Source organism: Passer domesticus, chromosome 11 (genome assembly GCF_036417665.1).
Source record: "Passer domesticus isolate bPasDom1 chromosome 11, bPasDom1.hap1, whole genome shotgun sequence".
Taxonomy (NCBI): domain Eukaryota; kingdom Metazoa; phylum Chordata; class Aves; order Passeriformes; family Passeridae; genus Passer; species Passer domesticus.
This window is the reverse complement of record NC_087484.1, coordinates 8,870,496-8,897,011: the sequence shown is the minus strand read 5'-3', so window position 1 is coordinate 8,897,011 and position 26,516 is coordinate 8,870,496. Positions and strand designations below refer to the sequence as shown.

Sequence of the window (26,516 nt, the reverse complement as noted above, 5' to 3'; positions counted from 1 at the left end):
TGTGCTTCCTGTTTGTATTAAGAAAATCCTGGGGGAAAGAATCTCCCATCCTCCTTTGCCACGACTGTGGTGGCTTTGGGCTGATGCTCTCCCTGTCTGCGTCAGTTTTCTCTTTGGAATGATACTGATCTGTCCCATAGTATCCATGTAGTTTAGGATTTATTCCCCAAAACTAATTTCTCAGATTAAGCCATTCATGGACATAGCTTTATAACAGCAGAAATGTTGGCTGGCCAGGGAGCTCCTTAGACATGACACAGGCTGGTTCCAGTAGGATGCAGCAGTGTCAGGCTGGTCCTGCTGGGGTGAGAAGAACGTTTCCTCTTTGAATGTCTTTGCTGAATTTTTATGACCCAATGTGAGAGCAGCATCTGCTTGCCCATCGTTTTATCTTTTAGCAGCAATTTTAGAAGCAGGAATCTCCATAGCTCAATGGATGAAGAATATACAGATAAATATATATTTTTTAATAACTTAGGAATTACATATCTGGGTCACACAGAAGACCATGAGACATTACAGAGACAGTACACAGTCTGGAAGGCTTAGGATTTGTGGGTTCAGTGTCAGCATATGTGCACAGCACATCTTGGGGCTGTGCAGTTTTGAATTCCTGCTTTAGTTTAATCCTGGCTGTGACTTTAACCTACCTACCTGTGTCCCACTCTTTCCCCCCACTTCCCAGTTCCTTTCATGCCTCTGCAGAGGTCTTCTGGGATTGCAGGGAATCCTGCTGCTTGGACCTTGGGTCTGAGGACCTTGTTTGTGACCAGAGCCACACATCTGTCATTCCGTGGGGATCCAGCTGTCCCTATAGGCCCCTTCTGGGGCTTTTTCCCTAGAATATGGTTTCCTGTGCTGCCTGCCAGCTTCCTAGTTCCAAAAAGCAGCTCAGCTGAATTTTAAAGGTTTAAAGACTTTGCACCTTTAACAGCTAAGAAGCTTATGAAACTTTGTCCACACAGACAGAGATTAATGTATTTCTTTTCCTTCTCATTCAGAGCTGCAGCTTTTAGGTGCAAAGGCAAGAAGTCTTGTATGTGACTAAGAAAAAATGTTCAGGTATTTAGAATATTGTCTTCCCCTCCAGCACCTTCTTTCTGCACAGGACCATGAAACGCCACCTCTGTGCTGTCCTCTCACAGCTCCTGGTGTACCCAGTCTATAAATTGGAGCAGAGATTTGACCTGGTTTAAAAAGCAAAGTGAGCACAACTCAGAGCTTTCCTTTTTTTTTTCCTGGCCAGGTTGCTTTGAAGCTGGATCACTTCCCCAGCCCACAGCTTTTAGAAACACTAGCCAGAGAATCAGATAGAAACTTGCTTTCAACAAAAACCATCAAGTTTGCAGAAAAGCTTCTTAGCTCCAGCCTGCCTAGAGGAGACGTGCTGATAAATGGTTCTCTTTTGGCCTCAGCAGTTTAGAAATGAATCACGAGGACAGATGCCTACGGGAAGACAGGTTAAAAAGGATTTCTGTGCCTTTTTAAAATGAGAATACCCCGGGATGCTGATCTGTCTCTATGACAACTCTCTGTGAGCTAAGCATTTCCTTTTGTTGTGCTGGTGATTCTACCTTTACCAGCACATTTACACCTGGGTGCTCAAAACATCAGCATTGACCAAAGTTCCTTGCGAGAACAACCCGAAGTGCATTTGCATTGTACCAGTTAATGGCCCTGAATTGTTTGCTAGAATAGCTTCTCTCCTTGTTTTCTGCAAAACAGACATTTAGCTTTGCAGGCGTGTGGGAAAAAGGAAGGAAAAAAAGGACAAAAATGACAAAGATGAGAGTGTTACACGAATTTAAGTGTTGAATTGGTAGTGAAATGGTCTCACTTCTGCTCTCTCCCAGCTTGTGTATGGTGCCATTGTCTTGTCATGTGAGCAAGGGTTGCTGTTCCCTGTGGGTCTGTATTGTTTTGAGTAACTTAGAGGTAGTAAAAATTGTATTGTTGTAGCTCTCTAGCACACTGGAGACCTATGGTCTTGTGCCATGGCTGCTGAGGATAAGGAAATCAGTGACCTTTGGGAATAACTTTATTTAAGACTGGTGGTACTGCTAAAGTAAGAGAGCATTTAATAGAGCTTCAGGAAACTTAGGGAAACAAGCACAAAGGTCCCAAGATGTGTGCAGAATGCCAGCTCCAAACCACCCAGGTGTGTGACATCTGGGATTAAGTAGCCAGCTCTGCAGAGTTTTTGAAGCCATCAGAACCTAGTCTGTCTACTTGGTGCAATTGGCTTTGAGAAGTTGACTTAAGCCACTCACACATGGAAATCAAGGAGGAGGAAGGACACTGCCTCTGACATTGTATGTTGGGAAATTTTGTATTTGGTTGTGGCTAATGGGATAGCACAGAAACGTATTTTTAGACAGCTGTCCTTGCTAATGCTGTTTAATTGTAAATCTCAGGAACCACAAATTAATTACTCTCATTATTAAAATTTTCCAATATGAGCAACTGCTGGAAATAATTATGGGAAATTGTTTTGTCATATTTCCTGCCTCATATCTGTATAGTAAGCATTCAGGTCTTTTATTCTTGCTTTGTGAAAGTAATAAATATTTCTACCCTGGTTAAACAGTCATTGTGTGCAAAATACAGTTAATTAGTATATGAATGGAAGACTTAGGGTTGGAAGAAGTGTTTAGATGGGACAGAAAAGGGCTGTAATGTTGCACAGACTTCTTTCTGAGGTATTTCCTTTAATAGCATGTTCTGAATTTATGTCTTAAAATGCAGTTGGTGCAGAAAGGTTCATCTTGGCTTGACTAGTCCCTGGAGTGATCCTTAAGTTTTCTGTCCCAGGCTGCTGTATGTGCTACCCCTGCACATGGAGTGTGTGGACTGTTCAAGGAAGGAGTCAATGGCTTTTCTCCAGCCCCTGGAGCAGGGCTGCATCTCTTGGTCAGTCTCAAAAAGAAAGTCGTGGTGCTTATTGCAGGGCATGTGATGTTGGTACCAAGTTCATCTCTTTGGTTCCATCGGGGTAGGTTGAGGTATAGGTGTCTGGCTGGACACTTGGCTTTGGTGCAAGAGAAAATCCAAAAGGCCCATCTATAAAAGCCTGAACACTGCTATGATACCTCCCTAAAGAGGCTGTTACAGCAAAAGTGCATGAACATGCCAGCAGAGGCAGGGTGGGCAGTATGTATGGGGCTGTGAGATAAATGGAAACTCAGACTGACAAGGAGCTTTCACTATTCACTTCCTATCACAATTCCACCATTGTCTGCTTCTTCTCTTTGATGTCTGGTTAAAGAGACATCACTGAAACCCAGAATGGGGACAGCAGGTGCTATATGATCATTATGGATAGTTGCTTATACTGTGTGATACATAAGGCAGCTGGGAGAATGTTGGATGTACTTGGAGATTAATTTCCTTTGTGGATTTTATGTCTTTTGTGTAGCCCCAGTTAATACATCAAAACGAGCATCTGAGGCCACAGCTTCTTCCTGGGGAATGGTACTCTCCTGCAGGAGTACCCAAAATGCCTGTACAGAGGTGTGTCAGAAAAACAGGGAGGATTTTCAGCGTGTGTTCCCTGCAATACCACAGAGGAACATGGTGCTTGGCAGGGAAATATGAGATGTCACCACTGTGGTCAGGAGCAGCAGCAGCCTAGGTCGGGAAGTTTGCACACACACTGAGGATCCACATGGGATGGAGGCGTTCTGGGATCACATTATAGAGGGGATGCATGTTGGCTGAGCATTTCCCTGCTTGCATGGAGATGCTTGCATTGCCAGGAGGTTTTAAAATAACTTGATTAAATTAGGATTTTGAGTGGAAAGCTCTCTGAATCTAGTCTTTTGCCCTGGGATTTTAATGAAGTCTTCCCAGGGGTGTGAGTAGGATTGATGTCCTCGCACGCGTCCCGCCGTTCCCGATGGCTCTTTTTGGGCTGAGCAGCTGTGTCCCAGCAGGAGCAGGTGGTGAAATGGCCGAGCTGGCTCCAGCAGGAGGGGAGAGTCGGACGCTGGAGCACAGGGCTGGGCTGTGGAGCGTTGTGCTGGGAGCCACTGCAGCCAGATGTCTGGGCAAACACAGCCAGGAAGGAGCTCCCCACACAGTGGTGCTCTGGCATTAATTTACCATCAGTAATGCAAGAGTGGATTATGACTTTATTCTTCCTGGAGAAAGTATTCCAGCCACTAGCTCAGATATTAAAGACCTCCGGTGATGTACGAGTGGTTTTCTTCTGAACAAACACAGCTTAACCCTTGAATTTTATTAAATCTGTCAGAGACGTGCAAGCTGAGAAACTTCTCTGTGAAAAACAGGTCTTTTGCTTTAATTTTGAGATGCTGTGTGACTCAGCAGAAGTGTTAGTTGTTCTTTCACCTGCTAGCCTCAGAGCAAGTATCAGAGGGGAGGCTGGCTCCATCCTTCCAGACGATGGGAATGGTATGAAGAGGTGAAGCAGTTGCCCAAGCTCACATGGTGTGTCGGTGATCCCCCTGCCAAATCCAGTGCCTTGGGCCAGTGCTGACCATTATTTCATTTCATGTTTATTACTGACACCTGTTGAATAAGAACTGGTGCTGCTTTGTTTCTGCTGTGTATTGCTGGCCCAGTTAAGGACAGGGTTTTTTATCCTGGTTCCCCAGCAGATATGTTTCACAATTCAGAGCAGAGAAACAAGGAGGGCTGAACTGTGGCCAGCACATCTCTGCAGTGCAGAAGCAATTGGTGTGTTTCACAAGTAACCTCTCTCCCCATTCTTTTCAGTTCTTGGGCTTTGCCTATGTATGCCAGGACAAAGCCTGCTATCCCATGGAAGTCTCTCGTGCTTGCCTGGAACAGAGTTTCAGTGGGCAGTACATCATCAAACCTTCCAAATTGCTTGGCTTTTTCTGTTGATTGAATCCAGTTGGTGATCAGCCATTGTAGAAGGGGGATGAGCTGGCAGTCATTGCATGCTGACCTGAAAGCAAGGTTGAAGGTGTTTGCAAGCACTCCAAATTCACACATGAAGTACACAACTCTTGGTTCTGTGAATTAACTGCTCACAGATGGGTCTTGCCCTTGCCTTTTGATAGACAGCCTGTGTCATCTGCTCAGACAGTGCCAAATAGCATGTCTGGGGGAAATAGAGGGCATCTGTGTTGGCTTAGTGTGGTGGAATGTGTCCCAAACGTGCTGCTGGTAGCTCAGGTGAACAGAGGATTCAGTGCTTGATCCAGCTGAGCAAGCTGCTCCCTGGTATTTTTGAGGTTGATAGGGAGAGTAGTGGCTTCTGCTGGCTATACTGAAAAAGGTTCAGGATGGAAAAACTGGTTCTTGATGAAGCAGAAACAAACTGGTTCTTCAATGTCTCTGATAGCAAGACAAATAAAACCCAGGAAAACACGTTTGTGTAGAGGTGCATGTGGGGTGAGTGCTGGGAGGAAATTCTTATTTTACATTTTCTGCTGAGGAAACAGTTCTTGCTCTGAGAGTCTTGGCCTCCACTTAATGGTGTTTTTCTTCCCTGGTGATGAACAGACGTCATCAGAAAGTCCCTTGTTGTTCCAGATTCTCTTTATCACGTATTTGAACAAAGACTTGACAAGGGTTTTTTTTTCAGGTATTAATTATAGTTGACTGCAAGGCTAATCCATCATCCTCTTCAGATGGAGTCACTGGGTGTTGACTGATATAACTGCAAATGTGATCAATGTGCCATAGTTGAAGATGTAGCAGCTCTTCATCAGAGTCATTTCAGTTTCACCCAACTGTATATAGAAGAAAAGCTAATTGTATAATAACAAAAGACAACGTTTGGAAGGAGATGAAAGATTCTGACATTACAGTTCTGTGATTTCTCATTTCAATTCCAAAGTGAGAAGGGAAAATATTTGTGGCCACAACTCTTTTTATCAGGTGTTTCTGGGCATGATCACTCCTTCCGAGTCCTGGGGTATTTTATCTTTTGTCATTCATAGCATATGGATGCTGAAGTACAAAGAAGCTCAGAAAGCACCTGTGGTTTTCATAGCCCTCTGAAATGAGACTACAGGATCCAAGCATAGCCAAGATCTTAGCCAAGATCCCAGCAACTGAGGACAGAGCTGATCTTGCCCCATCTGAGGAAGCCAGTGCCTGCTGAAGTCCAGTTTTGGGTTTATCTTTAAATGTTCCAAGTCCAAACTCACATCTTCTGAAATGATGTGTCCTGTTAAAGTTTGCAGTGATTCATGTGGAGTGCATTTTGTTGAGCAACTTCTTGGGTTTGTTTTGAAAGCAAGTGGCTTTCAATCTGTTTTGAGTAGTCTGGATCATTTATCTTGCCCTTTTCTGCATCTTCATGTGGTAACAGGGAAGTTGTTTAAGCAAACAAATGTAATTCAGAGTATGGATTTCCCCTGAATATGGAATTGCGTAAAATGGGAGCATGAAGCATGACGTCTCAGATAAGGTTGTTGGTCCATGTTATTTCCTTAGTTGGGATTTGAGGAAGACCTCCTCCCTGAGTGTGCTCCTCCTTTGTACAGTTCTGTCTTCACTGGTGGGAGACACATTCCCTGTCATTTCCTGCTTCCATCTTGAGGCACAAACGCCCATCTCTCCCCAAAGATGTGTATTCACAAGTTATTGCATTGTCAACATCTTCAATCTGCCAACACTGCTAAACTTTGCCCTCTGAAGGAAGCATACTTCTATTTTGGATCTCACCTGATAGCTAATAACTTCCATTTGTGCTAATTAGTCACCAACCAAGCTGGCCACGGTCCATTGCCCATCTGTGCCATTAAACTGGTGGTCACTTGAAAACTAAGCAAAAGGCAGTGAGAAAGTAGCCTCAAGAGTTTGTTGGACTTGAGTGGCACGAGGGACTTGAGACATCTGGAAGAAACCAGCCATGCAAAATCACTGTGGAGGGGATTTTGTGTGTAATTCCTTTAACTGAGCTTGAAAAACTTGTTTCTGTCACAGAAATACAATCTAACTAAGCAGTCACTCTAACTTTGCTTTTTTTGTAAAAAGGCAGTCTAGCTTGAATACAACAAAATTTAATTTGTGCCATCCTTGACAGTTGAAGTAAACCTGCCCTGTCATGGGTTTGATCTGTCTGATCCTGCAGAACTGGGGGGCTGCAGAGCTGTTGCTTATTGGGTGTCTCATGGTGGTGCTGAAAAATTCACAGTCCCATGAGTCAGCAGGAGGTTTTGCATTAACTTTAGGGTTGTGGTTTCACCTCAATTTTAAGGTCTCTGTTTTAATCTCAAGACTAGCCTTGCTTTTCTGAGGAACAAACCCCTTGATCCAGCTTGCACTTTATTTCTGATTAGCATGTTAGAGTAGAACCTGACCTACAATACTGGGAAATAAAATGCTTAAATAGCTAAAATGGGATTTGAAGAAATGCAATTTATTAAATGATTTCTCAGTCATTGATGTGTTTAGCAGGTATAGAAGACAAAATGAACTAAAGCAGGCTTTGGCATTTCAGATAGTGACTCATTTTTTCTGTTGCATCATGTATAAACTTTTCCCTACTCGTGTACGTATGGTTGAAATTACTTCGAGGTTTTGAATTCTCACTTCAGCTCTCTGTATTTTATTATTTTCAAACATTACTGAAAGTGAATTCTGTGCTCACATTGCCTTGCTGTTTTGTTATTTTGTTTTGGTTTTTTAATAAGACAATAGGCAACATGCAGGTGGTTAAATGAGCTGGGGAGTTATTGTTTCTCATGTTTAGGTAGGAGTAAAAGGCAGATATATTGATGGATCCATAACATTGTTCCAGAGGGAGCTGCTGACAAATATCCTTTTACCCAGGTGGCCAACCTTGAAATCCTTTGTCAGTGTGGTCATCTCTTTTCAGATTCTGAAGCATTTATAGAGGTTCCTTGAAATTGATTTAAAGACCATGAACACAGTGCTGTTGCAACCAGCTGAGATGGAAACAGGTGTGTCTTTCCTTAAAAGAGTGCAAGAGAGTACTCTGAGGTTCTCCATGCTGGAAGAATGCTATTGCTCAGAATCCCAGGAGTTCTGAGGTAAAGACTAGAGCACACAATGAGCACTGGGAGATGCCAGATAGAAATATGGCTGAATGGAGTTTCCACAGGCCAGGCCCAGCACAGAAGCCACTTGGTCTCCACATGCTGGGACCAACAAGATGTACATTTTTCTTGGCATGAAGAAATCCAGCAGGCAGAGGTGTGTCAAACTTGTCCTTCTGTGCCCACTTCATAGGGAGATATGGATACTCCTCAGGAGTGAACTGGATGACCTTCTTTCTTCAGAGTTCACAGCTGCCAGCTGCAGCTGAGCTCTGCAGGAGACAGAGGATTTGCTCCAACCCCAAGCAGCTGGATGAAGTAAGATCACCTGGGCATCATCCCTTCAGGAAAATTGTCTGTCACTTCCTTTAGACGCAGCACTGAGGATCAGTGGTTTTGCCACAAGTAGCCTTTGTCATTGTGATAACACAGCAATGGGTACAAAACACAGTTCAGAGGAGGAAGATTTACTGAAAAGAGCTTGACTGGCCAGGAAATGGGAGCTACCACAGGCTTTTCTCCCAGCCCTCATTAATTTTCATTGTGGAAGAGGGAGGAGGTTGGAGAAGGGTTTTTTTGTTTGTCTGAAATAAAAAACCCCCGAACCTTTCGTGTATCTGTTGCCCCAAATGTTTTCAGAACTAGCGTGCAGCTGCACAGTCTGCCTTGTCTTGTTAGTAACTGGCTTGATCTTCAGTCTTGACAGATTCCATGAGAGTCTAAGAGATCTATTAGAAGGATCAAAGGTGACTCTGTGGTATGAGAGGGTAGGAATCTCCCAGCTTATTGAATGTCAGCTGTGACATTGCAGTGCCTGGCGTGTGTTGTGTCAAGGCTCTGCAGTTATGGCATGCTGGAAATGTAAAACTGGAAAGGGCTTTAGGAGATGATCCTGTTCCTGGCAGTAGCAGGAGCTCAGCTGGTAGCAGTCCTGTGCTGTGTTTGTTGCTGCTCTGTCACTGAGCCTTTGTAGCTGCTGGGACCTGTGAGCCAGAACAAGCTGCTCCTGGGGCTGTCCCCATGACTTTCACCCTCCAGCCATGCAGATACAAACTGTGTGAAAGAAGTTGTTGTTGGACCTGTCCCTCACGTGTCCCCACTTAGTCATTGCCTGGAATCTGAAATGCTGAAGGCCTGGAGAAATCCTGTGGGGAACTCAGCTGAGTGTGCCAAGGTCCTCTGGGGAAGAGTTCAGCTGTCTGAAGGGCTCACCTGATTACGGCAAGGTTGTCATGCAGAGTGACTCACACGAGATTGTCTTTGATGTCATGGAGTGTTTCTTTCCATTACAGTTGACAGGACAGTTGGTCAGAGCATGGTAACAATGTGGATTCAATCCCCCTGTGGGCCATTCACTTAAGAGTTGGACTTGGTCATCCTTGTGGGTCCCTTCAGCTTGGAATATTCTGTGATCCTGTGACAACCTGCTGGCTGCAGTTGTGATGGGGTTTTACTTGCTGGGGGTGCAGAGTAGTGCAGAGTGTGAGATGCCCTCTTGTGCAGCCTGGGCAGCACAGCTGGATGCTCCCATGGCTTGTGGCATCTCCGTGGGTGAGTGGCATGGCTGAGCCCACCAGTGTGGGCAAAGCCCAGCATGGACCTTTGCTCTTCAGTTTTAAGTGAGGATTTCAGCTTTAGGTTGGGTTTATGGAGAGCAGCGTGAGGTTTGGTTTACAAAATTTAAAAAATAGTCTTTTCAAAAAGCAATTTGTTTCTGCTTTCTGTGAGCAAGGCTTCCAAACGGACTCGGTCAGTTCTGCAGTATGATCAACAGGACTGGAAAAAAATACCAAGTGAAGTAAGGCAGTGGCTGTGGTAAACATGAACTGGGGCCTTGGATGTAGCTAATGGCATACCACAAAAGAGTCTCCTTTCACCCACCACGGACGGTGCCAGCAGCAAGCACTGCCAGTGCTGGCGTCTAGCAGAGGAAAGCATCATTTGGCTCCCTTTTGGATTTCATTACTCTTCCTGCACTCCCTCCTGCTCACAGCAAAAGCCTTTCCAGTTGTAAAGAAGTGAATTAACTGCCTTCGTGTCAGTGATGGATGAGGCGCTTTCTCCCCCTTCAAAGAGAGGAGCGGTGCCGGTGAATGCGGGACGGCAGAGTTGAAAAGTCCAAGTGGAACAGGAGAGCCCCGTGTGGTGACCCAGCTGTCAGGCAGGACACCCTGGGGACCGCTCCCGCCGCTGCCCGGGGAGTGGGGAACAAAACCCACACTCAGCACGCTCGCCCGGCCTCAAGGCTCTCTTTTTGTCTGTGTCCTGCTTTCAGTGGGCTTGGGCACATCCCTGAACACACAGCAGCCGTTTGTGTGGCTTTGGGGAGCCTCAAAGGCTTTCACAGGGAGCTCCTCCAGGCTGCACAAAGCAGGGTTACCACGCTGGTACTCGGGAGATCTCCTTTCAGGCGTCCATGGCTAATCATATTAAAGGTGACCTCGTGGGCAGCTCTCTCCATTGTTGCCATATGTTTTGTCCAGTGCTTGAGTGATGTTGTGCATTGGAATGTATTCATGCGTCGCCTAATTTAATCACCAGGCTTAATCCCCTCTCCTGTTCTACACCCTTAGAATTTACTGGCTCCTTTCTAGCCTCGCATGCATTGTTTGGGTCTCCTTCACAAGCTAATACCGATGCCTGGAGAGATTTTTATTTATTTATTTACTTTCAGAAAGCATTAAAAAATATAATCTCAACCATGAGCCCAACAATCTCTCCAAAGAGAGAGCAAGCACAGTGGATGATCTAGCAGGGTGATCCTTCTTCCCTGTGATCTTTTCCTTCCAGCTTTTCCATAGAAAAATTAGGGATTAGGCTCATGGGTTTAAAAAAAAAAAAAATACTACGAATGGAAAAATGGCTGAGAAAGTGGTGTGTCTCCTTTTAATATTGTTGGAATAAATAACTAATTTTAAGAACTTGACTCTGTCTGTAAAATACGGTGTTGGTTTCTGCCTTTAAAACTTACTGCTTTGGTATGGACAACTCCTATTCCAGGGCTGACTGGACAAAATTAACCCAACAAATACCCAAGTCCATTGAGCTGGAAAACTGAAAAGCCTGATTTATGCAAGACTACTGCAAAACTCAGAGAGCTCTGCAAGAGCTGTTGTGCTGCACAGCAGACAGGCATTTCTAGGGAGCAGCGTTTGCAGAATGTCTTATAAGGATCGTTTCTAAGGATTTTGGTAAGATTTCCTGCTCCAGCCGATACTGCCTTATGGAGGGGTATGTTAAAAATGGGAATTTGAGATTCAGTTGTGTTGTGACTTGCTTTAGGTGTGGATGGGAGCAGTCCTGGTAAGGAAAGGCTGTGATGAGATTTTAGGGTGATACACAATCAGGTTGCTCGTATGCTGAACTAGAGGCAGGAGACCTTACACTTGCTGAGGCAGATTGTTAAATAAACAACCTCATGTTTTGGGTCAGCTCTTAGATTCTCTTGCCCTGCATACAGGATGCTGGTACCCACACCTCTAAGTAGTGGAATACATCCTGGATAACCTTAAACATAGATTGTACCTGAATTCCAGCTTTGAGTTTCCCTCTGTGTATGAGTGTGCACGGGCACACATGAGATCCTGCAGCCAAGTTCTCACACATGAGCCTGCTGATCTTCTCTGACTGTGTGCTATGTTTTAGGTTTGATGGGAGGAAGGAGGGATAACATAAAAGGTTGCAGATTTGTGGCTGGTTTTAAAAATAGTTTTAAAATACTGTGTATCTTCATTTTAAAGAAATGCAATACTGCTTGGAAACCACAGCTACTGAACATAAACCATGCTGAGCCCCTTACATATGTTTAGTCACAGTGTGGAACTGAGGGTTGTAAAAGCCTGCTGTGCATTAGCACTGCAAGAGGATTCCCTGATCCTACCCCTCACACTCCAACCCAGAGATCCACAGCACCATCACAGGCTCTGACATCAATTTGACCCTACAAAAATGCTATAGAATTTACACCTTTTCAGTGTGAACCTTGTCAGAGCCCTTTTTGAAGTGCTCACATGCAGAAATTGCTTCTTCGCCGAAGCACAGCCGTGTTGGAGCCAGAGGACAGCTGGCTGTGGGTTAGCTGGAGGGCAGGGTAACTGTCCCACTGCCAGGGGGTCTGGGCTTGCTGGGACAAGTCTCCTGGCCACTGTCCACTCCTGCTTCTTTCTTTTCCTGTGACAGAGGAGCCTGGAGCTTCTAGGAAAATGTGGGCGGGAGCAGGTTGCTGCCAGAAGAATTCAACCACGCCACAAGCAGTCTCTTCCCAGGGGAGCCCGGCACTTGTGCTAACAGCAGCAGCTCTTGCTGTCCATGGGAATGGAGAGGAATGTCTGTGGAAAGCTTTGGATCTTCCACTCATGCACTGAGCAACTGTGCTTAGACATACCACGGGATTTTGGTGAAGTCTGGGAAAGGATGTCACAGCACACGGCTGACCTGTGCCCAGGGAGGAGGGTGCCAGCACTGCCTGGTGGGATGTGGAGTGGTGTTCTGTGGCATGCAGCCTTAGGAGAAGATGCTCTGCAGCTCTGAGTGTGTATGGCTGGATATGTCTTCCCATAACAGTGTCAGAGGGAAAAGGTTTGGCCAAGGACACAGCATAGATGCCTGCATTCCTGGCAGGTTGTAACATACTGCAAGGAAGTCCAGGTTGTCCCAGGGGCTGAGCAAAGCTTGAGTCAGCAGCACTAGGTCTGGACTTCAGGACTGCCAGGTATTTCACAGCAGCACCCCAAGAGATGGGGGAGAATAGAGTCTCTGTCAAACTGAGATCAGCATGGTGTAATCAGGGTATTCTGCTCTGTGTAGTCCCAGTTTAATGGGTTACAGATATAACTAAACCTAGAAATACTGTTGTGATTGCTCTTGTTACCTGGTAGAGCTCTTACCATGTGATCACAGGGGCTGTTCATATTTTAATGGATTTATCTCTTGTATGGAGGATATTACAAGCTTTATCTGTCTTCCAGTGAAACATTACGGAAATCCCTCCAGGCACGAGGCACTACCTGGGTGCTGAATTAATCTGTGCTCCTGGATTCTCACAGCTCCATTAGTGGCTTAGCAGGGGAAGCAGTTTCCATTAACAAACTTAAGAAAATAGGATTTGCTTTGTTTGATCTGCCCTCGGTTCCTTGTATCCTCCCGGCAACAATGACAAAGACTGGGCACATTACAGGAAGACACAAAATAGTCACAGGGAAGACACAAAATAGGCTGATTTGTAAAACATGTGTCAGCATTTTCCAGGGCTCATGGGGTGAGGGAAATATTGTGCTATAGCCAGGTTTAGTCAAAGACACCAAACCTTTCTTCCTCCTGCCACATACCCAGTCACATCTGCACCCACAGCTCTTACTTTGCCTTCCCTGTGCCTTGAGCCATTTGAAGGCAGCACAGTGTCACATCCTCCTCCAGGTGAGCACTGCTGTCTGCTCTGTTCCTGCCTTGTGGCTGGGGCAGCTCTCAGAGGTTGTGTGGTGCTTTGGGAAGGGCTGTTTCCCCCCTCACTTTTCATCTAGTATCGCCATCAGCTCTTAATTGTTTGAGAAGGGGCAGTCTTACCTCCCCAGGAGTCTCTGGGGGTGTTTCAGATTCCTGCTTGCAATTTACCTTCTTACTAGGTCATCCTCCTCTCCCAAATTCCTGCTTTCCCAAGTGAATTTCCATATCTCTTAAGTAAAGAAGACACCATTGGGGTTGGGCAGGGTGAAATTGCTTCCCTGTTTCCTGCTAAGCCTGTAGTCATAATTAGTTTTCAAAATGCAAGAATTTTCTGCAGCCCAAAATCTCTTGTCTCAACTGAGGCTGGCAAAGCCCAGCTTGTGAGGGTTTTGTTACTGCAGAAGATGAAATCAGTGAAACTGTCTTTTATCAGAGCATGGATGGGACTGGAAGACACCAAAAAGCTGGGAATGTTTTAAAGGGAGGCTTGGAGACAAGCTCTGAGTAACAAAAAATGAAACAGCCAAGCAGTGAAACTTGGCATATGTCTTGTTAGTGTCACATTTTTTTAATGTGGCATTTCCTAGGGATGTTTTGCTTCTATTTTCAAGTTGTTATATGTGTAGAAAATACTTTTAACTTCATTGACAGTTCCCTAGTGGTCTAAGGCATGCAGTGCAGTGTCACAATTTGTTAGCTTTTGAAGAAAGTATTTTTAATCCACAAATTCAATCTCTTCACATTTGTATAATCTGTATTTTAGTTTTGTGGTTTCCTAATCGTGCATGTAGTGAATGAGCTCATCCAGTTTATTAAATGAACGGAAGCATTCAGCTCTTCTTTCTAAATAAATCTGGATCCATTTCTTTGTGGGTTGCATCTGAAACCTCCAATGCAGGCAAGTGTGAATGCTTCAAAACAAACTCATTTGCAGTTTATATTTTTGCCAATGGTGAAAGTTGTCTTGTGCCCTGTCTTTCTAGAATGGCTCTTCAGCTTTGAATTGCAGCTGTGACATAAAAGCCAAGGGTGTGGTGCCAGTTTGTCATTTCGGTGACAGCATCTGTCTGTGCAAAGGATCCAGCCACAGTTCTTCCTAGTTTTGTTGTGCTGCTGCCCAACCACCCATAGCAGAGGTTTTGGGGGCCACTAGCCATCAATAGGGCAACCCTCTTATGTGCCAGGGAATATGTGCTGGGGACTTCACTTCTGTGACAGGGAGACCCCCTCACTGCATCCCAGGGCTGACATTTGGAGAGAAAGAGCTGTTGCAGCCTGTGGGATAATTTAGTAATAGCTTATTGTGGCTTTGGGTCCCAGGCTGGGAACCTTTGGGTTTCCAGATTAATTTAAGAGGGAAGAGCTGTCTTCTCTCTTCCATCTGCCATGTTAGGAATTCACTGGCTTTTCCTGTGTTTTATGCAGCTGTATAATGCAGGCAGCAGCTAAGTAAATGATAGGATTTAAAAATAAAAGTAAGCAGTGTTTCCCCGCTGAAACCCCAAATGTGTTTCAGCTCTTTCTCCTAGGCTGGATTGGGGTTTGATTTGGCATTGTCCTTAGCCACATGCATGGGTCCTGTAGCCTGTTATCAGAGGCACTTTGCTGGCGAATATGCTGAGGAAATAGGGCAGCAAGGACAGCTTCAGGAACCTCCTAGAGAATTTAAACCTTCACCTGGAAATTGTGCTTGTAGGGATGGGGAGAAGGAGCCTCACTGAGGAGGCAGTAGGTGTGATGTACCAGTTTAGGACCAATTCATGATTTTCAACCAGTAGCAACAGCAGTCCCATAATCAGGTGCTGAGATTGGCCAAACATTTGCTGTCTGCAAAGCCGAAAGGAAAGGACTGTTCCAACCCAGTGTGAGAGGTAACTTGTTGAGCTGGTAGCAAGTTTCCTTGTCTTTCCTCTTTTTTCCACTGTAGGACTTTTGGTTTGTCCTTTATTACCCCCATCCCGTCCTTACCACATGTTCTTCATCTACTACCCAGGGTCTTTCTCCAGCAATTTTGAGCTGCAGCACAAATAGAAAAGCTTATGGAAGAAGTGCTTTGGTCTCCAGAGCAGCTTCTTTAAGTGAAAACACAGCTGTGAGGTTTGCAGCCTGTGCTGCTGTAAGGGCTCATCCAGCCGGCACAGCCAGCACCGCTGCAGTGCTTCCAGCACGCAGGAATTGGGAAATCCATTGTGAACAAGATTGAGTTTGATGGCCTGCGTGGAGGCAGATGGATGTATTTTTAAGGGATGAGGTGCCAGAAAACTCTGTGATTACGTTACTGGAGCATGGCTCATTTTTTGTGGTTTTAAAAGTGAGTGTCAAGACTTTAGGACTATTTCTTTTTCGGGTCAAAACCGAAGTTTGGGCGGGGCATAAAAACCTGCTTGATGACTAAGTTTATTCTTAAAAAGCTTTCTAGAGCTTGCTGGAGAGGGGAGCCTTATTCCAACCCAGAACAGATACCAATCTTTTTGGATTTCCATGCAAATGGGGTTAAAATTGATTAAGTGCCCAGGGTGAAAAAGAAGCCCTGACTTTCAGCAAACTGTTTTCAGTGTGATCTTTAGATCCAGTTCCCTGTTTTTTGTCTCAGAGGCTCATATTCTGCCTCGCCTCCTTGCCCTGGGTGAACTCTTTCTGCTTGAATACCCCCCACATGAGTGGAATTACCTTGGCCAGTTCCAACCCAGCTGCCCTTACATCGCCCTGTGCTGGGACAGCTCCGATCTGACCTGGTTCCTCGGCTGAACCGATAATGCCTCTCTGACACAGTGCATGTGGAGAGAAAACTTTTCATCTCATGACAAAGGTTTGATGCTCAGAGCCAAGGCTGGGAACGGAGGATCCAAGCCAAGCCATTTACTCGAGGGGCATGCAGAATTTGCCCCGTCAGGTCAATGTAGGGACTGGCAGCATTTCAGCAGCCAGGAGTGCTCCTCATGCTCTTTTCTTGTTGGAGCTACCAGGCTTTATCACATGACTGAGCCCCCAGCTGCTGCAGGTCTAAAGCATTCTTTAAAACGAGGATGGCTGCTGGTTGCACTGAAACCCAGGCAAGTCTGGAGGTCCATGATGATATGAAGCACTGTTCACTCTTTCTGAAAATCTCTTCTTAGCCTTGGTGGAAGAAGCCACAAGATGTAGGGAGCTTCCCTGACACCCTCACCAAGGCCTGTCTGCCTGAGGGGGCTGAGGGCTCAGGCAGCACTGACAGGCAGCTCCTTCTTCTGTTTCCCTGGTGTCTCATATCTGTGCACTGTTTTAGTGTCTGCTCACCTCTGCTGAGGGTGGGATGGGAGCTTTGGGTGCAGATGAAGCACGTCAGTGTCTGGCAGATGGGGGAACAAGGAGCATCCTGCTGTCAGCCAGCTGCATCCTCAGCTGGATTTAAGGATGTAGGGATAGAGAGTGGGAGTATGTTACTAATCCAAAGAGTGGAGTAATTGTACAAACAAGTGTTATGTGCACACAGCCCTCAGTGCTGTGGGCTCAGGAGATGACTTTCCTTGATGTGACTTTCCTCAAGGAGGTGACATTACCTTCACCTTGAGCTTGCAGTATATGCCACCAAACTGCACCAAGGGTCTGTGAGGGCTTCTGTGTGCTGTGAGCACATTCTCTTGCTCCATTGACCAGTCACAGGACAGTGTGCCCACACCTGCTTGGTGCCTTAAAAGAGGTACTCCCATCCATGGAGTCATCAGCATCCTGCCCATCAAACCTGCCCCAGCCCCTTTGAATTTCAGTGTTCTGCTCCTCTTCCGTTCTGGTGTATTGCAGTTGTGTCTGGTGACGAGTGAGCCTATCCATCACTGTATCCAAAGAGATCCAAATTACTCCTTTTGACAGCTCTTATTCACACACCTCCCTGTGCCTCTGACATCTCAATTATTGATGGGGCTCTCCTGGTAGGCAGCACTCTGTTCTCAGCATGGCTGCCTTCCAGCTCCCCTTCCCACTGAGTTCATGCACACACCATGCTGAACGCTGCTTTATGTGCAGAGCAACTGGAGTGGAAAGGGATCTTTATTAGCATGTGAGCTCCAGGGCTGCACAACCAAAGGGGGCAGTGCAAGCCAAATCACACTGCAGTCTGATGCTGGGAAATTTGCTCTCCCCCTCCTCTCCTAGGGAAGCCCAGCAGAGTCTTGTAAAATGAAATTATTTCACATGTTTAATGGTGAAGATCCCTTGATCTGATGAACCTCCCTTGTATGGGGGTCACCCTGCACTTGCATTTCTCTGAGATAGTCCCCCATTTCCCCCTTTCAGTCCCCCATTGCCCCTGCAGGTATAAAATGCAATATTTTTGGGAGCAGTGCCTTTCCCTGTGTTGTGGTATTGCCTTGTTTGCTGCCTTTACAGCAAGCCCCTTCTGACAAGGAACAGTGACACACACAAAAAGGAGCTTCAAAGCAGCAATGTGGTGTTGGAGCAATGTTGTCAAATTGGTTAAGAGTTAAAGCTGTGCCAGAGGCATAATTGCAAAAGGCTGCTAGTTTTGTAGGGCTTTGTGTATGCAGGAGGTTCTGGATGTCTCGTGACATTGCTGCAGAAGAATGACGAAGTGGTCCATCAGCTCCTGACATTTGTCCCAGCCTTGCCCTGCAGCCTTCTGTGATTCAGAAGTAACCAGAGGTTTTGTGTGCAGTGAGTGAAGGCAAAAGGAAAGGGAATCTGCTGGAGAAGATAGGACCAGAGAGAAGCAGTGCTGTAAGAGTGCAGAGAGCTGGGAAAGGACACTTGAGTTCTGTTTTCAGAAGTCTGTGGCAGCAGGCACTTCATAGATTAGCTTTAGCATGAGAGAATAAATCTGTGCTGACCTGCCAAAGCACTGATGTGCTGGGAAGCATGAGTGCCTTTACAGTGAGCAGGACAGTGCAGAAGTGACAGAGTCTGCTCAGTGGGGCTCTCCTGAGGCTCCAGTGGCAGAGAGGACCCAACTGCAAGATGTTGAGTGAGTGTGGACAACTTTGTTAAGCTTAGCAGGAGGCTTTTAGTTTCTGCATTCCCAGTGTTCTCTCTGCACAGCTAGTTCTTCCCTAGCTGCCTTACCTGCTGGCTTTCCACCCTGTGGTAAGTTTTGCTTGAAGGCTTTGTGCTCTCTGCAGAGGCCAAATACCACCAAAGGGGCAAAGGCAGCCAGACCATTGCTGATGGCTGCACAGTCAGAGCTTGACTGTTCCTTTGGGGTCTGTAAGGACTCCTGGTGACAAGCACAGGTCCCCTCTTCCCCCTCCTGGCTGACCATGACAGTGCATGAGCAGGGCAGATCTGCAGAAGAGCATGGGTTGTGAATCAGTGACAGCACAGCTGCCTTGAGCTTTGGTTGCTGGGACAGACTCTTAGTCACACACCTCTCTGTGTGACACCCTGACCCTGACCTTTCTCTTGAGTGTGGTCCTCTTGTCACTGTGGGTGATGGAAACATCCTCTTGCCTGACAGCATTGACCCAGATGGTCAAGCCATGTACAGTCCTCACTATCCAGGCCTTGCTGGCACTGGTAGATGATGCAGAGGTGGCTGAGCGTGCCAAGCAGGGTGTGTTTTGTTTGTCTGGAATACCATGAGCAGACAATGAAGGATTAAAATAACAGAAAGTTGAAAACTCATTATCTTTGGGAACTGTGATATTTCCTTTTGGGGTAGGCAGGTTCCATGGGACTTCATCCCCCCCCGACAGTGGAAAGGTCACCTTCCCATTCCTGACTGCCCCAAGGCTTTCCCTGGCAGCCTGTCAAAACAAGGCTGTTTTCCTTCCCAGCCTTTTTCCTTCCTTTCTTCCTTCCTTTCTTCCCCCCCCTGGACTTGTATCCTTGCACAGAGCTGGTTCCACCCTTGAGCTGTGCTGGGCACCCAGAGCCCAGGTGAGCTATAACCAGAGATGCTCAGTTAATGCAATCCCAGAGTCCACTTAGCTGAGACCTGCAAGCAAGAGGTTCAGGCACTCCTACATTTGTTCTGATCAAAATTATTGTTGAAAATTGCCAAAGCCACAATTGTACCCAAATTTTGCACTTTCTTTTTTGCTTCATCTCCACTGATTCTGTGGTGCAGTACCTCTTCCACAAAGAAAAGGATCTGGTGGATCTGTGTCTGCAATAATTGCTGTCCCTTTGGCCTCAGAGGTGCTTCTGGATATCCTAGCAGGAAGGCTTTAGAAAAACTGGCCCAGAAAAAATGGCTTTAAGCAGTTCCTAGTTCCTCCTTCAGTTCCCCAAACCAGGGACTCTGCTTAGAGCACATATGGCCAGCAAGGTGATTGCTTGTCTCCCTTGGGGAGGTTCATTGTTGCTTGCTGACCTCCTGCTCCCATGTGGTAGCTGCCATGTGCCATCATAGCATCTGGAGAGGCTGGATCCACAGCCAGGCTTTAGGGATCTTGGCCAGAAGAAGCATCCCCAGCCAGCCCTGCTGGTCCTGCCATGGACACTGCTCCCCAAAGTGGCTCTGAGTGATCTCGCTTGGTGCAAGGTCAGGGCTTGCAAGAAGGGGAGCTGTGGAGAGTGCTAAGAAATCATATCCAGACAGTGCTATGTACCATGGGCACTCATGTTATGTGGTGTTGCACAAGCTTGTGTTTCAGAGTGCCTTACACGGGTAGGGCTGTAGAAGTCAAGGCAGCTCAGCTAAATTTGGCCTCAGCCTAGTACTTGGTTCTTAACTCAGTATTCAAGGTGGTGAATTTTTCAATGATTTCTTGGCATGCACTTTTATTTGGGTCAGTGAGAGCACAGTGTGTGACTTTGCTACTCTTTAGGGAAGGGAAAATCAGTGCATCATCTAATGATTCAGCACACAGGGTTTCTTTACAGCCTACAGGAGAAAGATGTTTTAATTCTGTGTTCATTCCTGAATAAGCCATTAATTTGAGTTAGCAATTTTCTTGGAGCCCAGAGGAGAGGAGTCTGTGATCAAATGCAGTGGCTCAACACTGCTCTCCTCCTTTCTTTGCTTACAAAGGTCAGGCTCGTCATAACAAACCTCCTTTGACTTTTAGCCCTTGTGGTGGTGATCTTCCCAGACCATTTCAGGAGTCCTGCACAATCCAGCGCCGGCAACAGCCCTGCTGATAGTAATCTCTGTGACACCAAAAACAAACGTGAAGACTGGCAGCTACCTCCTCTAAAGGATGGTGCCCCTCTTACCCTCCCTGCTGGCTCCTGGTCAAGGTCTGCAGTTCTTTAGCCGAGCCCAGGAGCTGTACTTCATGGCTGTGAGAGTGGTGGGACATTGACCTGGGGGCCAGCAGCCTTCCCCAGGGTAATGAGGAGCTGCTTGGATGTGCAGGGCTGTTGCAGAACTCAGTTCCATGCTGTTTTCTAGGCAGTTTAGTGTATAAAATCACTGAAGACATTTTCAGCAAAAAAAGTCTCCCCACAGAACCATTCTGTTGCTTGTTGAAAGAGGATTAATTTTTCCCCCTTAATAAAACAAGCTGTGTTTGAAATCCAAAAACCCTTGCTGAATGCCTTCTTGGAGCTGCAACCAAAGCAGCTTCCAGGTCCCATTATAGCCTGCTGCCGGAGGCGGATCCAAACTGCAAACCCTTCTAACAGCTCTTTAATAACTCTGCACAGAAGGAAAAATCTGTCACCTTTCCCTCTGTGGTTTCTCCTCTGTTCTAATGCACTGGAGGAACGAGATGGAGCCGGGAAAGTTTTCAGAGAAAGACTCGTGGGAACTACAGCTGCCGATGGAGAAGCTCATTTCTGCAGTGTCTGAGGGGAACCGCGGCGGCCGTGCTGAGGGCTGGTGTGTGTGGGTGGGTTTGGAGGGCTGAGCTGTTACAACCCGTGCATTTCAGAGGAACCACGAACACTTTATAGTAACAAAGGGTGGAAAAAGCAAGAGGTTTCTGCAATGCATGTGACTTTTCCCTGAGGTTTGGAACCCCACAGTATGTTCCAGGCCACGGTGTTTGCGTGTCAGCCTTGGTGAGTTAAGCTTTCTCCCACAAGCCTTGCTTGAAGTTGTTGTAATGACTGACAGCCTAAAATCTTGCCTTTTTTTTTTCCCCCTCTGTCTTTTCATTGTCCCACACCCCTTCTCCTCTGTGCAGATGAAGCTCTCGTTTACCTTGGACCAGGAGAGTGGGATGCCTCAGGGCTGTTATATCTATCAGTACCGGGACAGCAACAGGTGAGTCCTGTGGAAGGTTACACACAGCACACACGGGAAGGTGCCATGACAGGAAACTGCCCTGCCTTCTGGCAAAGGGATCACAACTGCTTGTACCACTTAAAAGTAGATTAAAGAAGGCCTCAGGCTTGACCCGAAACTGGGAACAGCTCCTGTCAAGGCCAGATTCTTTAAAAGGCACGAGACCCTGCAGCCCCTTTTTTTTCTCTAACTTTTAAAAACTACTTTTATTTGTCTAAAAGGCCTGCTCTTGAGTACTACAGGCTCTGACAGAGTTCACCTAGGCCTTGCCCAGGGGTGTTTGCAATTCACACTCTACACTGTTGGGGTGACTCTGGGAGCATGGCCTGGGGGAAAGCACCCAAAGGCTGCAGAGCACTTGAAAGCAGAGCCCTCACCTGTGCTTAGCTGGACCCACAGAGCACCCTGTTCTCTCTGCTGAAGCTCATGCAGGGGTTCACTGAGTGGCCTGTGTGGTACCATAGCCCCAGTGCAGCCACGTGCTCTGTTTTTGTGAGATACTATATGATATTCAAGCTTTGGATGTGTTTGGAGCACAGAGTCCTCTATTTCTAGGTATTCTGCCTATTTTTACTAGCTGCTGTAGTGAATTGGCACCCAAGATGTTTTTATTTCAAATCACATTCTCATTATCAAATTGACAGCAGCAGCAGAGTTCAGGATATTTCTGTGTTCGCCCTGAATACCAGCATGTCATAAATCCATGGCCTGTTACTCCACCCATGTAGTTCTGCTTCTTGCCAGTTATTCAAGTTAACCTAAAAAATGAGAGTATATGAAATTGTCAATGAACAGAACAGCCTGTAATTAGATCTGCTCAGAAAGGCCAACAAGAGCAGTCCCAGCAAGGAAGAGGGACATCTGCAAATGCACAGAGCAGTGCCTTAGCTGAGAAATCTTAATATTTAAACAAGAAGGAAGGTCACTTGTGGCAGACTCCTTCCTGCCTCTGGGTGGGTGATTAGCACGTGGTCCTACCCCAAGTATCCCAGGCCCAGAGCCTTGTATGAGCAGAGTTGGTGCCTCCAGCACCACCAAGCTCACAGGGCAACGTGCAGTTCAGAGCCAAAGCATAAAATCAACCAGGGAGGAGTGTCTGTTTTGAAGGGCTTTAAAGGCAGTGGTACACAATGGACAGTGAGGAAAAGAAACCCCCCCAGACCTGCTAGGCTTTGTTGAGGATGTTTATAGACCAGTGTTTCTAATTGTGTGGTGTATATCTCAAAAATCAGCAGCTGTGGTTTTTCTGCCACAGACCCTCCTCTCCCCAGGCTCCAGTGGGTGTTTTCTGCCATTGTTTGAGGAAACTCCAGGGCCATGAGTAGAACTGTTTTGTTTAAGTGCTAAGGCCAGTAGCAATTCTTCTTGGAAACCTTGCTGTTAGCTGTGAGAGGCCCAGTGTGTGACAAAGTAGCTGTGTCACGTTAACAGCTGTTGATTGAGAGATGTATTGCTGTGTCCTGCATTTCTGGCAAGCATGGGAGCTGAGCCACCCTGGGCCATGCCAGCCAGGATCGTGGCTTGAAACAATACATTGTGGGCAGGATGAGTGCAGTTGCAAGTAAATCTAGACTTTGTGTGTGCCTGACAGATCCAAACTGCAATTACACCTTCATGCAGAGCCCCATACTTTGTATTTCACAGCTTGCTTGACCAGCCTGGGGGTAGCAGGATCCCGTTTCCCAGCGAGAGCCTTGCTAGGTTTGCACACACACTTATCCCCCTAAACCCTGTGTGCAGCCCAGTGCTTCTGACAGTCCTTGGCTGGGGAACTGAAGCATGAAGGTCTGTGCTATGGCTGATGCATTCTTGAAGGTAAAATGCCCTTGAGCTGAACACGTGCTTGGTTCTGGAACCAAGCACAAGAACTTTAAATTTGAATAGTGTGGGGAAGCACCAGACGTGGCTCCTGCTCAGCCAAGCAGAGACTGTTCTTCTCAAGCACTGGGCCTGTCATAGGGTTAATCTGATGTCCATACAGTAATGTGGCACTTGTCACGATGGTTCTTTCTTATAGTAATTTCCCAGGGTAACTTGTAGGGCCTGTGTTCTCCCAAGTGTAGTCAGGCTTTGACAGTACCCATCAGGACTCAGGGGGAAACAGCTCTTCCACCTCCTGAAGATGTAGCCAGAAGCTAAAGCAACATAACCTTGGTGTCTACATTTGGAACCATTTACAGCCCAGAGAAGAAATACTGGTGACACACTGCAAGCTCATGCATAGGAAGGACTGGAAATGTGCACCTTAGAGCCCAGTGCCCTCAGCAAAGCATCAGACCTGGGACCTTCTCCAGGGAAAGACTTATGGCAGGCATGCAGTTGTGTGGAGCTCTTGAGCAGCAGCTTTAACAGGAGTAAGCTGAGGTGATTCTGGCTGGCAGAAACCCATTCTGACCTGGGGAGTGCACCCTGTGCCCCAGAGATCTGCACCAGCCAGGCTGTGTGTGTTAAGGCTTGGTGTCACCCTGGTCACTGATGGAATGTCCCTTCCCCTCCAAGTGGCAAATGCTGTTCCAAGCTGCAGCCAGACGGGGCCACCGGAGAACAGCGGATATTGGTCTCCCACTTGGAGAACAAAGGACTGCAGCTGGAGGTGTAATTACCAGAGCAATTAAAATTTCTATTGATTAGGCTGGAAGTGCAAGTACCATGCAGGCTCTTACAAGGGCAATCAATTGGAATTTGTTCCCTTTAAAATGATAAAACCCTTCCAAGGGAATGTTCCTCCTTCAGTGAGCTGTCTGTTGCCTGTCTGCAGGAGCATTCATGGGCACAGCACTCGCCCACTCCACCCTGGCTGCCAAGCCCTTTGGGTGGACTGGACTCAGCAGAACCTTGGAAGTCTTGGAAGCCTTGGATTGAGAACAAAAGAGGTGCTTGCCCTGCCCTTCTAACCCCTGCTATAATAGGTATCCAGTGGCACTTGATAGTCCCAGTGGCAGCTTGGAGCTGTATGGAGGAGCACGGCTGTTACTGCCCCTGCAGCCACAGGGGTGAGACCAGGGGACATCACTGCTCCTCTTCCTCCTGCTCAGACCTAGGCATTTTCATCCCTGGGGCATCCAGTCCTTCCCAGCCTGTCAGTCCTTCCTGGCCCCAGAGGAAGTGCCTTGACCTGACAGAAGCAAGCAGTGTGCTTTCTCATTTTGAAGCTATGTTGTTTAAATTCTGCCTAATGGAGTTCAGTCAGTGTAGTGGCCAGAGCCCCAGGCTGGTGCTGTCCTGTGAGGGGAGCACTGTGCTGTGACACAGAGACAGACAGTGACGGGTGCTGGGTGACACTTGGAACAGGAGCATACTGTCAACCCTCAGGTGGCCCTAGAGCAGTGACATCAAGGAGGGGATTGCCCTGCCAGATGTCCTGTCCGGTGTTGACAGGGCACATGTCAGATGTTGACAGTGGGACTGGCTTTCTTTCAGTGCAGCTTGACACAGGCTGGGTTTCTCTGATCCTGCACAGGATCCAATTGCAAAACCCAGCCAGGCAGTAAAAGACCATCAGGTTCATTCACATCCACGCTGGCTCATGAATCCTGTCTTACAGCATGCACTCACCAAGTCCCTGCTCCAGGAATGTTATGGGCTGTGCTGAGGAAGTGCCAGCTGCCCACTCTGAAGCCAGCGTGCCCGGCGTGCCTGGTCCTGCTCCTGTGGGCTGCCTGGCAGCAGAAAGGATGAAGTCCTAAAGGTTAAGGCTCAGCATGAAAGACTTCTTCCAGCCTGTGTGCAGGAAGAGCCAAAGCCAATTCAAGATCCCCCTGGAAGACACTAATTGCGAAAATTCCAGTGTCTTTTGGCTGTATCCAAGAAATAGAAAATGCAATCTGTTCTCTGCACTCACCATCACCATCCAGATGCTTCTCTGGAGACCTTCTAGGCTCTGTCCAGCTACCCACAGCAAGTGTGATCCTTCAAATGCCTTTGTCTTCCCTCCCAAGACTCTCTGATTACTGCCACCTTTCTCAGATGATGCAGTGCTCAGGGTCTCTGCCATCCCACACCCACCAGGGAGGTGGAATTCCCTGTCAAGTATGACACTTTCTTGTCCCCAGCTGGTACTTCTCCAATACCATTTTCCTGCTCCCTCAGTGTCCAGGTTTTGGTCTGTTTTAGAGGTCCCTTCCCCAGATCCCAGATTCCACCTTTGCCAATAGACTGGCTTGCTGTTCACCAATGAATTTCATTTTCATTCTGTGCTGCAGCTGCAGTTTGTGTCAGGATTATGAATTTGCAGTGGGGGCTTTCATGTTCTCTTCAGAGTAATTTCAAAACCCAGAGGAGCAGCATTTTGCATGGAAGCACTTAGAGACCTCTTACAAAAGCAGCATTGGAGTATTGATCACTTTTTCCCTCTGGGGACCCAGAGTGCTGCAGATTGAGCTGCTGTGCAGTGTAGCCACTTGCGGGCAGCACCACACAACTCTTCAGAATGAGAAGTGAAAAACAGCTCCAGTTGAAAGGAAAAGTGGTGCCCCCTTTTATATAGAGATCAGTGATGTCTGGTACATTGGATTATCACTTGAAACACCAGGACTTCAAATGCCAGGGTGCATGCACTCCTGATGCTGACAGACCATGATACATAATGCTGTTTGGGTTACCAACCAAGCTCCTCTGTGCAATCTTTTCATAAGGTGAATGTAATATGTGCAGTGATGTACCCAGTGCGACATCAAGAGAGCCAACCTATAATTATGCTGGAATCGTTTGAATGGGTTATTTGTCACTAACACTTCAGCTCACTCCATTTATTGCTCCTATTCAGGACTGCAGCAGTTTTGGTGTAAACAGAGTTTGGGTCGAGGTTTGGGAGAGTTTGTTTTTCTGAAAAAGAGCAAAGCAAAATTGTTTGGAGTTTATTCTTTTTTTGCTAGGACAGCTGTTGACTGGCAGTGCTAGGAAGAAAATAT

The 26,516-nt window shown here is 46.8% G+C and overlaps 1 protein-coding gene across 3 annotated transcripts in view; it reads left to right on the top strand.

Moving 5' to 3' along the window:
• The window catches only part of DIS3L2 (DIS3 like 3'-5' exoribonuclease 2), a 179,853-nt gene that overhangs the window by 121,170 nt on the left and 32,167 nt on the right, over nt 1-26,516 (top strand). For all 3 annotated transcript variants that reach the window (XM_064385523.1, XM_064385524.1, XM_064385525.1), the window contains one exon: nt 21,506-21,585. In XM_064385523.1, coding sequence (XP_064241593.1) covers nt 21,506-21,585 — 80 coding nt within the window. The remainder of the gene's footprint in view (nt 1-21,505; nt 21,586-26,516) is intronic.